At 39.8% G+C, this 15288-nt stretch overlaps 1 protein-coding gene across 5 annotated transcripts in view; it reads right to left on the bottom strand.

Moving 5' to 3' along the window:
• The window catches only part of LOC109386246 (formin-1-like), a 115635-nt gene that overhangs the window by 43677 nt on the left and 56670 nt on the right, over nt 1-15288 (bottom strand). The window contains exon 5 of one of the 5 annotated variants that reach the window (XM_019649193.1): nt 4121-5245. The exons of the other annotated variants lie outside the window; for them this stretch is intronic. Within the exon in view, the coding sequence (XP_019504738.1) occupies nt 5193-5245 (53 nt within the window). The 3' untranslated portion in view covers nt 4121-5192. Of the gene's footprint in view, nt 1-4120; nt 5246-15288 lie in introns of those variants that run through there. 5 annotated transcript variants of the gene reach the window in all.

Raw genomic sequence — 15288 nt, forward strand, 5'->3', positions numbered from 1 at the left:
TCCCTCGCCCCCCTCCCCCCATCACACGTAAGCCTGGTGAACACAGTATAGAACTTATTGATTATATTTTGGTCCTCACTCCTCTAGAATGGATATGAGCTTCATGAGGACAGGGATTGGCGGCTTTTTTTCAGACTGTTGTGTCCACTATGCCTAACATATTGATGAGTATGTGACAGGTAGGTATTCAATAAATATCATTAAATGAACGAATGATTTTGGAGTGCCTCGCAGATATAAACACGAATAATCCCAGTGACAGAGCTGTACTGTTACAGGTCACAGAGGATGGTTCCATGGCCACAAGGGTCATAACAATGTGGGGAAACGGAAGGACAGGTGATTCAGGCCCACTCCTCCCTCTGCTATTTACTTAGCAAGTCGCCCTCTCTGAGTCTTAGTTCCATCCTCATTCCCATGGAGATGGCAATCCCTGCTTCTGCGACAGGACCTTTAGGGATCACACAGAAAGTGCCTGGTCTTGGGCTGGCCGAGTGGCTCAGTTGGTTAAGAGCTTGCTCAAGAGTTTGAGCTCTGAGCAACAGCGGTTCGAATCCAGCCCGAGCTGTGCAGCCGCTGAGCTGCCAACAGGTAGCAGGATGGCTCAGCTAAAAAAAAAAAAAAGAAGAAAATGCATGGTCTTGAAGAGGTTTCCATCTCTTGGGAGATTGTGAAAAAGACAACTTTTATGCATGTATACTGTACACCCACATAGACAAGGACAGAAGCATAAGCATAAAGAGATGGAAGTGTTTGGGAACAATTTCAAATAGGGATCGAAAATAAGTACCCACTTCTTATGTCTATAGAATAGTTCTTCAACTGCTGCTTCCTAATTTTACGCCATGATAGTTTAAGATGGAAGTGTCTAAGCAAGTGATTTCATTGATGGACAACGAAGAGATGTGAACCTTTCATGACGCCCTCTAGGTGTCACAGGTATGTCCTCTGGAAAATGGAGCCAGGGTGGGGCTAAGGTCTCCAGCGTGTTTTGGATCCAAAATTTAGGAAGCCTCATATAACCTTCTCAAAAAAATGTTTTCTCTCTCTTATTGCCTGTTTGAAATGTATTTTATCTTCTATATTGAATGCAAGCCTCTTAAATCTTTTCCGGAACAAGGTAGGACATAAACCAAATGAATGATTTAAAAAAAAAAAAAAAAAAGCAGATAGAAATTTACCCACCCATCTCGCAGGGATTTCTGTGAGGAGCTGACAATAATGCATGTGGAGGTTGTATGTAGCACCATGTATACCCACAGATGTACTGCAGTTGCTGGTTCCTACCATGGATTTCTCCCATGCACCACCCTTGCCTTCCCTGTTCCTTACTGCAGTGAGGCCCTTCACTATCATCATTACTCTACAGCTGAGCCGCTTCCACACTGGCCTGTTCCATTTGAGAGGTAGGGACCACACAGTAGGAGTTTTAGAAGTATTCTGAAATTCTATCTTCTATCTCTCTGATTATCTTAAATGGGAAGGGTAGCTATGTATTTCTAAGAAGAAAAAGGAAACCTACATGATTCGGAACTAAGGTCGCCCTCAAAGAGTCAGTATGATGCGGCTGAAAGGAAAGCCCCCGATTGATGAATGAGCCCAAGAGACAATATTTAATGATAACCCCCAAGGAAGTGTCCTGGCATCCATATTTCTTCCCAGGGAAGAAATCCAATTTTTATTCATATTCCACTCAAGAAATTAATGTTCCTACTAAAAGTGGACATTTCCTGTCGACGCGCTATGTGAAATGCTTACACATTTCTTCATACTGGGGAATGGCTTCTTTACATGAATACAGGCCTTACGAAAACTAGGGGAGTCCCAGGTACTACAGCCTCTTAAAGTAGCCTGCATCTTGTGGCCTGCTCAACAGATGGCCCTACTGGTCTGGTTCCAGGTTCTCACTCCACTCCCTGTCACCAGTGAGAAGAGGTACAGCAATGAGGTGGAGGGATAACGGACAACAGATGCAATTGTTCAGACCTGGGCTGGACGCTAGGTTCTGTCACTTCCTAGCTCAGTGACCTGGGCAACTTACCTCACTTCTCTGACTTTCTGTTCTTCATCTATAAGATGAGGATGAGGGCAATTTAATATATTGTGATTTGAATTAAATATACTATGTATGAAGTGTCCAATTCAGGGCCTGGTACATAAGTGCTCAATAAACAACTGCTGTTGCTTTTATTGCTATTTTCTAGCCAATGTCCATAGGCATACCTGTCTGTTAAGGCACAGGCAGGGCCCAAGTCATGTAAGAAAATGGCAGGAATGAAGGAACATGAGAAGAGGAAATAAGCGAATGCGTGCGCTGGGAAAAGGCCTCCGGGAGCTGCGCCGTCTGTGGGAACACTATCACTGATCACCTGCACTTGTGGGAATTAGATTTCTATCAGGTAATCTAAAGAGGAGCAGGTAGAGGGTGCATCTCCAGCTCCTGGCCTTGGGATCCTGCAGCTCTTGTTCCTTATCCCCACGAGCTTCCTCCTGTTTCATTTTCCCTCCTTCTTGCCAGTGCACTGTGCACACGCTTCCATATTCCCATCATCTCCTCCTTTGCCGCCCCCTCCCCAAGGCCATGTCCCCCAAAGTCTGACATGTCCCCCAAACCCTTCTCCAGGGAGAGTCTGCCTTCCTCTGTCTAACCCCTCAACGTGGACACACAGAGGCTTGAATGAACTGAGCAATTCTGCATTTTCTTGGTTTACTAGATAACCTGACTCTTCCCAGCAGTGAGGATATCATTGCTGTCTGTCAAACAGGGTACATGGCTTTTATTATCCTAATCAGTGGCGTTTGCGGTGAAGTGTGACCACTATGAATTAGGGCTCCTGAGTTGACACCTGTATGAGGCGGTGATGGCTGTATCAGTGGTAGAGGCGAGAGAAAGGGCTCAAGGCAGATGCCAGGAGCTGCAGGTCCCAAACCCTGCTCTCTGGGCCTCTGCCATCTCTGACAGAGCCTGGAGGGCACCTCCTATTTCAGGTCCCCTGAGATGTTCATGAAATTTCAAACCCTATCTACTCTGTCAGAGGGTGATGTGCCTGGGCTTCAGTCATGCCAGAGAATGTTGCTATCCTCCAAATGGGAAATGGATGTGGGAGGGAGAGAATACTTCCCCAGAGATCAAACTCCAGACTTGAGAAATGCTGCTGACGACTCACCTGAGCTCTCAGAGAATCATGAACAGCGGGCTTGAAGGAGCCTTCTCAGCACTCATGGATTGAACTAATCTCACAGATAAAAATGTGGAGTTCCTGGGAAACTGACTTCCAAGACCACCCAGCAAAGTGATTAGTGGCAGAGCATAGACTAAGCCCAGTTTTCTGTAGCCAAACTGGAAGGTTTTATAACATTTAAAATCAAGTTTTTGTTGGTTTGTTTTCTCTGATAGGGCTTCTCCTCTTGTACGTGTGTTGTGAGGTTTCCAAAAAATTATCTCATGAACATTTCCAAATACACAAAAATAGAGAGAACCATATAATGCAGCCACACAAATGTATCATCCCAACAAAACAATTAATATTTTGCCATACCTGCTTCATTGAATTCTTACCTTTATTTTAAGAACTGTAAAACCATTACCAGACCTTATATCACTCCCTCATACTCTTTAAAAATATGGATATTTTCTCATATCTTTGTTGCCCCCATCCCTGCCCCCCAGTTTCTTATTCATTAGGTTTGGAGTGGGACTGAGAATTTTCACTTCTAATGTATTCCCAAGGGGTACTAGCGACGCTAGTCAGAGGCCCCAAATGGAGAACCACTGCTTTACATACAATGCCATTATCATACCTAACAGGTTTAACAGTAATTCCTTGGTATTATCAAGCATCTAGTCCATATTCAATTTTCCTGATTGTCTCAAAAATGTCTTTTTACAGATGGCTTATTTCAATCATATTTCAAAGTTCACACATTACATTGGGTTGCTTTGTGCTTAAGTTTCCTTTATATATTTGCCAGACTAATCAGTCTCCCCTTCCCCTCAACCTGTCTCTTTTGTTTATTGCCTCATAAACTTCAAAGTTGCTAAGAGATGATATCTTAATTGTTCTCAACACAAAAAGGAAATGATACTTATGTGATGTGATAGAGGTGTTACCTAATGTTATGGTGGTAATCATATTGCAATATATAAATGTGTCAAATCAGCATGTTGTACACCTTAGATTTACACAATATTCTATATCAATTGTAGCTCAATTAAAAAAAAGAACCCCAGGACAGTCCACATATAGACCCGGTTGCTTGCTCATGGTGTTGCCTGGCTTATCCCTCTAGCTTCCATGTTTCCTGTCAACTAGAAGTTAAGCCCTGGATGTCTGATTACCTGTGGATTCAGCTCTTTGGCCAGAACACTCCATAGATGGGGCTGTGTGTGGTGGTAAAATCAAGACTTAAATCTTAAAATTCAGATCTGGGACATACATTTTTGTATATGTGGAAAATTATATGTTCCAAATTTTTAGGCCATTTAAAAACAATCCATGCCCTCTCTACTGGAGCATACCTTCCTCATTTGAAAGTCTATGGGGATCCCTCTCTTTCCCTAAGGACAAAAAATAATAATTTCTCAGATTCCTCAGGAAGCCACACACCTGGGACCGTCAGTTTACACACTCAACCAAACAGTTATAAAACCCTACACCAGTTAACATTTATCCCATGAAATGCCTGTCATCTGATGAGCATGAAGATTAGTTTCTAAACAACCAAGGCTACTATTTTGTAGCTACTGCTGCCTTGAAACCTACCTCTAAGCTACTCAGATCCCACCAGAAATGTCCTCTAGCACACACCATGCAGGAGAAGCCTGCCTCTCAAACAAGCCCAATTCCCCAAGTAGGCAGGGCATGTCCTGAGGGTGCCTGTGAGCTGAGGAAGAACAAAACAAGCTGTGTGGGGATGAAATGTGATCTAATGCATGAAAGTGATGAGAATGAGCCAGCAAATAAAATTCCTCTTGAGAATAAATTCTGATTCCTAAAATCTTAAAAGCATGGATGGCATTTTAAGTCACTTTGGCAGATTAGACTTTGATCAAAATGGTTTACGTTGGCAAAATCGCCTTCTCAGTCATAAAAGGACACTTATATAATTGAGCAGGTTTCTTTTTTTAATTCAAAGGATAAAAATGCAGAAGTCAAAAACTGTCCTGTACCGGAACCCTCCTCCGGCAAATCTCACTTCTTTTCCTGCACACACACAGGCATGAGATGATGGGGAAAGCAGACTCCTAAGGGTTTAAATGAAATTCGTGTAATTAGCCTAGCACAGTTGGGGGACACTATAATAAATGTTAATTCCTTATGTTTCATTCACTCTGTTTTATGACCCTTACTGTTGGCTTTTCTAGAATTCTATGCCTAGGAAAGGGAGAAAAAAAGAGGTGGGCTCTGGTAGTCAATTCATTAATGATGAATAAATTCTTCTAATTTCTTCTCCTGCTGACTGGAGGAATAGTAGACAATAAGAGGACACTGGTACATGCAAGCGGAGATGAATAAATTGTATACACTGGAGAAAGTGTTTGTAGTCATTTTTAAAATAATGACTGTGAGTTGTAATAATCAGCTCTGAGCTGCAGTGAGGCATTGGTCAAAAGCTTAATTTTTGGGCCGGCCGAATGGTGTGTTGGTTAAGAGCTGGCTTGGGATGCCAGAGGGCCCCGGTTCGGATCCCACATATGAGGGCCAGTGACACTGCCCTCTACAGCTAAGATGCTGAACAACAGCTCAACCTGGAGCTGGGCTGCCCGTGAGTCGCCAGCAACGGCAGGTGGGTTGCCATGGGCTACCGTGTGTAGCCAGCAGCCAGCGTGAGCGGCCATCCAGAAGCCTGCAACTGATCTGCCTCGCCCGGGAAGAGCGCAATGATGGTGCCAACATGGGCCAGTGAAGCAACGTCCTCCACAACTAGACTGAAGAACAAAAGGACAGCAACTTGTCTGTTCCCCTTCCCCCAATTCCCCAGCGCTGTTCCCATCCCCCAGATCCCCAATAAAAATATTTTTTTAAAAAAAAGCTTAATTTTAGATAAGAATTTTCATGGGTAGGAATGAAATGCTTTAGCAATGCAAAGTCATATTTGTTGAACCAGTAAACAGCACTGCTAGGGAAAAATTATTTCACTATCAACACTTTTTAATATTCTTATTACTCATTTTATAATACGTTGGTACTGGCATAATGCATAACACACTTGGTTAGAAATAATCTTTGTTAATGCAGTATTCTGTAAGAACTACTGTAGATTCTGGTTTCATTTGCCCTCAGACCCAAAATCTTGTTTACAATAATTAGATAAGGGCTCTTAATATATTATAACATTACCCAGCAAAGGGGCTATTCTTTAAGGTGTGAAATTGATTAAAGTTCCTTTTAAGTACCAAATCTTTATCATCAGAATTTGAAAGGAGATCTGTTACCCCCCATATGCTCTACGAAATGTTTACTACCGGATCTGTGGGTATTTATGGCAGCCAGGGATGCCAGCATGAAAAAAGACATAACCCTCTACTAAAGAAATTCACAGTCTACTGATCCCAGCTTCTAAACCAGCGGTTCTCAACCTGTGGGTCGTGACCCCTTTGGAGGTTGAACGACCCTTTCACAGGGGTCGCCTAAGACCATTGGAAAACAAAAAGATATTTATATGATGATTCATAACAGCAGCAAAATTACAGTTATAGAGTAGCAATGAAAGTAATTGTATGGTTGGGGGTCACCACAACATGAGGAACTGTATTAAGGGGTCACGGCATTAGGAAGGTTGAGAACCACTGCTCTAGAGAATCTGCCATTGGTTTCTTCCTGAACACTTTTACAGAAACGCAGTAATCCTTTGGCTATGTTGTTTCTATAGAGAAGGTTGGTGGGAAGAGAAAGCACAGGAATTTATTGTGGAAATCAGAATCACACACTCCCATCTTCACATCAAACTATGACCAACTTTTATGCATAGACATTCAAAAAGAAAGTTTACTAAAACACATACTGCAAGACAGTGCCAGCGAAGTACTTAAAACTTCAGTGAGGTCAATAGGAAAAGTGTATGTCAGTACCAAAAAGAAAACTGTTACGAGCAGCTGTAGTTTCATTTGGTACACCCTAAGGACAGGATGCTTACAGTATGCCTGGCACTGTGCTTAGCATCTTATTTACTCTCCCTAAGAACCCAGTAAAGTACAGTTTGCTATTCACATTATAGACAAGATAAAACTGAGACTAAGAAAGGTTGTATAATTTGTATTAGAATATAGCAGCAGAATTCAGATTCAAATATGCCAAAGGTGCCAAAAAAATGTATACAAGTAGCCACTTGGTCAGCATTGCTCAAGCAGTAGTTCGCTGTAGTCAGAAGTGTCTAGACGCTGATGGTAACCACCACTTTGAGCACCTCTTGTAATTGCAGAAGTCAAATGTAACTTGTATTCATCTTTTGTTGTCAGTATATATTGAGTATTACAATTTTAATACAGTTTTTCTTTCTTAAAATGTGTATACATTTTTTGGCACCCTCTGTATATGACTACCCATATTCTTTCATGATACCTCCTTCAAACCTTACACCCATCCAATCAAGTGCAGAGAAGCCACGTTATTTGAACAATTGTAAGTTATTTAGTTTCCATAAATCACAGTCTTACCAAGTAAATGAAGAACAGAAAACACATACATGGATATTAATGAATGCGATTCCTTTTCAGGAACTTTTCAGAAAGACAAGACAGCATTTGAGTCATAGATCACTTTTCAAATAATATAATGAAGAAAACCTTCTTTGTTAAGCAACACTTCAAGCATCAGTTAACTCTGCAAGATAAGCAAAGTCTTGGTGACTCTTCTGTTATTACAATCATAGAATCAAAATATTCAGAGGTAAAAGATCCTCAAAGATGTATTGTCCTCAGAGATTTATTCTAACTTATTAATTTACCAATGAGCAAATGGAAGTCCAGGGATAGTACCAATTTATATTTCAATTATCACGTAAGATTATTAGGCTTAACAGAATCTTTATCACAATTAATTAATGAGCAAGTAAATTTTTAATTTATTTTTCAAACCTTTACTTTTTACTTTAGGACCATAAGCCTAAATAATTATATAGTTCTGGAATGGAACTGCATTATTCCCCTGAGTTTAAAAGCTAATTAAAGTTAATTATTGATAGTACAAAGGCCACCAGGCAATTGCTTCCTGGAGAAATTTCAAGGGCCCCAAAGTAAACACCTAAGTAGCTACTGTAACTCTAAATCACTGAAAATGCAAAGAAGTTTCTTGTTACTTTCAAATTGGTGATGAGGACAGTATATGGAGAAAAGGAAAGAACCAAAATTGAGCTTAGAAGATCTGGAATAGTCTATCACTAAACAGTTATGGTACTTTGGATGGAGTCTTGTTTTCATTACCTGTGCCATGAATCACTGGGCCAAAAGATCCCTCCCAGCTTTAACATTTTTAATCACTGTAAGATGCAACAAATATCAACTAAATCATATACTCCCTTGTGGAGTTTGTAGAACTGTTGCTGGTTTAAAAAAAAAAAATGCCTTGAGGCTGTATGTTTCCAAAGACATAGATTTCCTGAGGGAGACATTTTATTTCTTAAAAAGATAAATCAACATATTTCATCTCCCTAGGCAAAGTATACCTCTTTCATTATTTCCAGGATTAAAAATAAATCCAGATAGGACCATTAAGCAGCAATATGCCTGGAAGAAAAGCAATGAATAACAAAGAAAAAAGAACACTAACTTTGTCCCTCTGCAGCTGCCCACCCATGGCAAAAAGAACTAGCTTATCTGCTTATTCCCTTTAAATTGAGGGTGGAAACCACATTTAACCATATTCTCCACTGCAGGTAATAAGTAATTAAAAACTCTTTTCAAAACTAGAGTTTATCTTGAACTAATTTTAGTGGATACATCAAAAAACAAAACAAAACAAACCAACAAAGCAACCAGTGCAGAGCATCTGACTTGTCAGCCCTCATTTCGAAGGGGTCTGATATTATAAAAACGCACTGGGGCAAGGAACTGGTTCATTCACCCATCCAATATATATTTACTAGGCAAGGGCCAGACGCTATGATAGATGCCAGAAGGACACAGATAAACATTATATGATTCCAGTCATCCAGGGGCTCATACTCTAGTTAGTGTCAGAGGCTCGCATGTAAACAAATAGCACAACAATGCCAAGTGTTTTAGAATGGAAGACGCACAAAACTGTCTGCACTATATAAGTGCAAACGCTTAACTCTAACAGGAAGATTCATGGAAAAGATGACATTTATGCTAGGTCTTGATGGATGAGTAGTTCATCATGGAAAGAGTATGTGCAAAGGCATAGACGTAAAGAAAGGAAGAAAGAAAAAGGTAGGGAATTTTAAAAAAGGAAAGGTATTATAAAATAAGTTCAAAATAATTTTTCCCAATCTGATATGTATGAAATAGGATCTCGTTTTCATTTCCCTAAGTGCTTGTGAAGCTATGCATATTGTCACATATTCATTCCTCATTCAGACTTTCTCTTAAGTGAATTAACAATCATCTTTGCCCATTTTTTTCCCCTCCTGGATAGTTTTCCTTTTCTTTATTAATTTATATGAATTCTTTATATATTTTGGATGCTAATTCTTTGTTAGTCATTAAGTGCTACAAATATCTTCTCCCAGTTTTTCTTATTACTTTTTCAAATGATATCATTTGTCATAGTTAAATGAGTTTAATTTCATTTAATTTTAATTCTATATTATTTTAATAGAGACAAATTCACCAATAATCTTATGGTTTGTACTTTTAAGAAATCCTTTTCTAAGACTTCCATATTTCCTACTAAAAGCTGTGAAGTTTTGCTTTTCACATTTCAGTTCTAAATTCACCTGAAACAGGTTTTGTGCATGGCATCAGTTAGCTCCAAGGTTAATTTTTCTTTCCATAAAAATAATTAATTGTCCCAGCATCCTTTATTGAATAATTTATCCTTTCCCAGCCTTTGTAATGTCAACTACTGGGAAATAGATTGAGAAGAGAGTTTAGTAGGGAGGGCTCTTGGGAACAGGACCTATGGGAGAGTGAGGGAGGTAGGACTGGGCAGGAGACGCAACCATCACAGAGGCCTCAGGGGGCTCTGACGCTGGAGTGGCCCTTCAGAGTCAGCACGATTGAGCTTCTGCACCCTTATATATAGACCAGTCACTGGATAGAGCTGCCCCTGAGGAGGTAGCTCCCTTGGGTAGAGGGCAGTTCTGGGGGTTTGGAGACAAGAGGACTCGGCTGTGAGCCACAAACCAGCAACACTCCCAGCAACGGAGAGGACTATGACCTTGACCTTGACCTTGACAGGGGAATCTGGGTAGCACACACAGCACGGACTACATGCCTTTGTTAGGGATCCCCTCTCCAATTGTATTGGCTCACTATTCTTTTGGACTCTTTCCTATGAAATAATTTCCAGCTATGTCTCCATCTTGGTCCCCTGCATGTAATCCAATTTGTCAATAGCCCCCTTCCAATACATGCCTATAATTACATTCAAAACTCCAGATTTACCAGACTATATAGAGTACGGTAGTACATTTTTGTCCTTCCTATAAATATCTATTAATAATGTAGTCTGGCTTTTGTTTTAAACAGCCACATTCCCCAACTGGCTCAGAATCAATATGTTGTCAAGTAAAACTGAAACCAAAGTCTCCTATGTCCTTTGCCTGTAAGTGGATATTTTAATCTAAATGCAGGATGTTTCCAGTATCCTCTTGAATTTAATCTTGTTCCATTTAGCTTAGGAAAGATTTAACAAGCTTTGATTCTGTCATCTAACACCTCTCTCTCTCTCTCTCTCTCTCTCTCTCTCTCTCTCTCTCTCTCTCTCTCTCTCTCAGTTTTTCTCCAAAGTTTACTAGGGCTGAAAAGGAAAGACCTGAACAGGATAGGGAACCATGAGGAGTCTTGTGACATGCCAATGACATCTTTTACATTGTGACATAGATCCGTTAATCAGCATTCTAAGTATGACACTTCACGTGGCTGTAGACCCAGCGTGTCTTCACACAGCAGTTGTCACTCGAGGCAGAAACCTTAGAGTGATACTTGACTGTTTTCTTCAACTGTACATCTAATCAAAGTCATCTAGTTTTGAGTCCACAGAGTTTTGGAATCTATTCCTATTACACCAACACCAAGACTATTACAGACCTGTTTGATTTTCACTTGTTTTCAACGTATCACATTCCCATTATTGCCAAAGCTCCTCTTTTCCTCAGAACACAAAGCTGATAAAGTTATTCCCCACTTGGAATAGATGACAGTAAATAGTGTCCCTGAGGGATAAGGAAATAAATGCAGTTTCCCAGGATGTAGTCTGCAAAGAACATCCATTTAGCTTTGGGCCTCTTTGACATACAGACTATTGGGCTCACTAAAGATAATTGAAAGGCAATAGCTCTTTTTGAAGCTGCCATTTGTAATCATAACAACAATTCTATACATTTGTCATGCATTCTCAAGTATGCTGTCTCATTTCATTCTCACAGCAACTCTGAAAGAGCGATATTACTAACCCGTTGTTAAGTAAAAGAGTTGGAGAGGTCATATCTTCCTCACAGACACATAGATGGTAATTGATGGAGGTGGGGTTTAAACTTAGGTTTGCAGATTTCAAGGTGAGGGTGCTTCTTCGCCAGTGCAGCTCAACTGAACAATGGTGTGAATGATGGTCTATTTAGCATGCAAAGGAAAAAGCCATGAAAAGGCTGGGGAGTTCTGAAAGGGCAGCCTCCAAACCTCTGAAAGGAAAATAATGCTCTAAGGACATAAGGAAGTGATTTTTCTCCAATAACACAGAGGCTAAGATTTAACAGCTTCTGCAGCAAAGGAGCGAACGCTTTCCCTATTCAGGCTCTTTGTGAGATTAGTCATACATTGTCACATGATTTTCCAAGACGTTTACTCTTGAAGGAATTAGAAAGATGGCAACAAAATAGTTGCACTGCTCTTTAGAATGAAGCTACAGATGTGTGGTTGCAATACCTAAATAATTTAGTAGATGACATCCTGTAACTCCACGAATATTTGGTGATAACGTAAAACTGGTTATAAAAGCTGTATACTAAAAGCCGAATGAATGCTTAAATACAATTTGGAGAAGTAGCATCTTGGACCACATGGCAGCAGCTGGCACTTGGCAGGCATCAGTAATTATCTGAAGACATCTGTATTGAGTCCAGAATGGTTCATATTATGATTAATGGTAAAAAAAAAAAAAAAAGTTGTGATCACAGCAACAAATTTCAGACAGGGAAATATTCAAGAATAGTATTCTACCTTCCTGTAGTAATGCAATGTACAAGAATTGGTTGTCAGGAGGATAATAAAAAATTAAGAAACTTTTTCTTGTTTACAAGTGTGTAGATCCCTATATCCAATCAGGTCTACAATAATTATTCAAAAACCACTACAAAAATGGCTGAGTGGAAATGCAATTGTTTTTCAAAGGTAACTCATCTATATCATTTCCCTATAATAAAATATTTATGCTTATTTGAATTCATTTAACACTGCTATCCATTAGTACAATAATATATGTTTTTATCTTGGTCTCCACTAAAGTGGTTAAAGACAGCTCAGCCTCCACCCCTAGCATTTCTCATTCAGCAGGTCTAGGGGATGGGGCCCAAGAACAGGCATTATAACAAGTTTCCAGCTGTGGCTATTCATGCTGCTTGTCCAGGGACTGCATTTTGATAACCATCATTCTATGCCACACTGACCCTCCCCACAGGAGGTCAGAACTTCTTATAATCACATTTCGTTTTTTGCCATGGTGAATCTCTTATGCACAATAAATAAAAATCTATTCAACAATTAGTTATTGACACAGCATGTATATAATATATTCTATAGCTTTATCAGATGTGATGCTGTAGGTTAGAGATACAAAGATAAATAAATCTTATTCCCTCCAATGGAGTTTATATTCTAGACAGATATGAAAACAAATAATTATGGCGTACTGTGATAAACATCATGTGTCAAGTTCCATGAGAGGAGAATGAAAGAGTTCATTCTCCAATGAGGAGAATCAGAAGGCTTTATAATAGAGAGAACATTTAGAGCTTTTAAAAGACTTTTTATGTTGAAATAATTTCAGAGTTATAGAAAAGTTGAAAAATAGAGAGTTCCTATACTCTTCTCAATATGATGCAAACATGGACATTTTGCAAGGGAAACAAAAGGAAAAATAAATAAATGTGACTGTAATAAACAAAAAAGTTTTTTTCACAGCAATGGAAACCATCAACAAAACAAAAAGACATCCTACTGAATGGGAGAAGATATTTATTAATGATACATCTGATAAGGGGTTAATATCCCAAATTTATAAAAAAAACTCATACAACTCAACACCAAAAAATACCAATCTAATTTAAAAAATGGGCAGAGGACACTTTGTACAACTAAGGTTAGGATGGATTCTGAAGGATGCATAGGAATCTATCAGGGTATCTCATATAGAGAAATAATATATGAATAAAACCATTGAGTTACAGGGGCAGCCACATAGCTCAGTAGGTTAGAGTACAAGCTCTGAACAACAGGGTTGCCGGTTCAATTCTCACATGGGCCAGTAAGCTGTGCCAGTAAGCTGTGCCAGTAAGCTGTGCCCAAGGGGGGGAGGGGAAAAAATCGAGTTATAAAATACTACTAATAATATGTAAACATTTTTGCAAACTTATGTGCTAGACACTATGCCAAGCCCTTTAAATATATTATATCACTTAATCCTTACAACACATAAATAGCTAATATATTGCCTACTATGTGGATACTGCTATCACTCCCATTTATAGATGAGGACACTGAGGCAGCTGCCAATCTTCCGGTAGGTAGCAGAGCTGGGATTTGACATTAATGTGTTCAGCTTTCACATACACACTCTCACCACTCTCACCCAGTATACTATGATTAGTATGATCCAGAAATGGAGAACAACATATTGTAGATATACATTAGGTTACATTAGGGAATGCTGTGGGGACAGGGTTCTGATCATGGAAGCAGATAATAAGACCAGAAAAGGGATGGAAAGCCCTAGATAATGGCAGGATACCACAGTGGGCAGAATTCTAAGATAGTCTCCTCGAACTCTCTCCCCTGGGGGACATGACCAGAATAATCCTCCCACCCTGAGTGAGAGCAGAACCTGGGACCATGATGGCATGTCATTTCCATGATCCAGTGATGTTACATGGCAGCGCAAAGGAATTTTGCGATGGAACTGAGGTCCCTGATTTTCTCACACGCCCCGCGTTGCTTTGGGGCCTCCAATTCTCATGCCATTATCTAGGCCTATTCATTCTTTACCTAGTTTTGACTTCTACTTCCACTCTTGGAACCCTGTCCCATAACCCAATCTGTAAGGATCCTGCTCTGCTAGGTAACAGCAGGAGTTTCATGGGCAAAATTATGGTTTGTGGATAGCTTTGGGAATAAGTCACATGGCTTCAACTTATAGTATTTGCATGATACACAAACATTCTAACAGCAGTGCTTTCACACGGAAGGCAAGCTTCAATGGTAGGCATCAGGCACCCAGAAGGTGGGCCGTGCAGGAAGCCCTGCATCAGCCCAGAAGAGTTACAAGCACCTTACTGGGCTTCTAGTTCACCAATACGTTGGGTCATAAAGTGCACCGTGGTGCAAATGTGCTGGACTTTGATCATGCATAATGCACCATGGTTAATCTGTGATCAGCGAAACACATGAAATGGTAAGCCGCCTCTGGTGTCTATTTCAAGTTTGATCACCTGACTGCACTCAGTGACTGCCGTTGACAATAAAGTTAAGTCTCATTTTAAGATTTAAAAAGGCCTGTTCTGCTAAAACTGATCATGTTGTAAAGTTATTCCAACTAAAACAACAGTTTCTTTGTGCACAAAAAACACTTGGCTTTGAGGAAACCCCAGTTCAATTTAATTTCAGTCCCTTTCTCTGAGTATTTTCAGATTCCTAAACATATGCAGAGATTAACAGTTTTAAGGCTAGTTTAAAAATAAAGCATTATCTACCAAAATAGCATGATAGCAATTGCATAGTATAGTATGAAACCAATTTCAATCTGTTTAACATAGGATAAGTGGGGAAAGTTTGCCCCTGTTAACAATTTGCTGATCAAGTTTTCTTATCATTTATTCACCCACTTATACATTCATTCAATGAAGCATTCACTGAATACATACTGTTGTCAGTTACTGAACCTGGTTCCAGGTAAA

Source organism: Hipposideros armiger, unplaced genomic scaffold (assembly GCF_001890085.2).
Source record: "Hipposideros armiger isolate ML-2016 unplaced genomic scaffold, ASM189008v1 scaffold_130, whole genome shotgun sequence".
Taxonomy (NCBI): domain Eukaryota; kingdom Metazoa; phylum Chordata; class Mammalia; order Chiroptera; family Hipposideridae; genus Hipposideros; species Hipposideros armiger.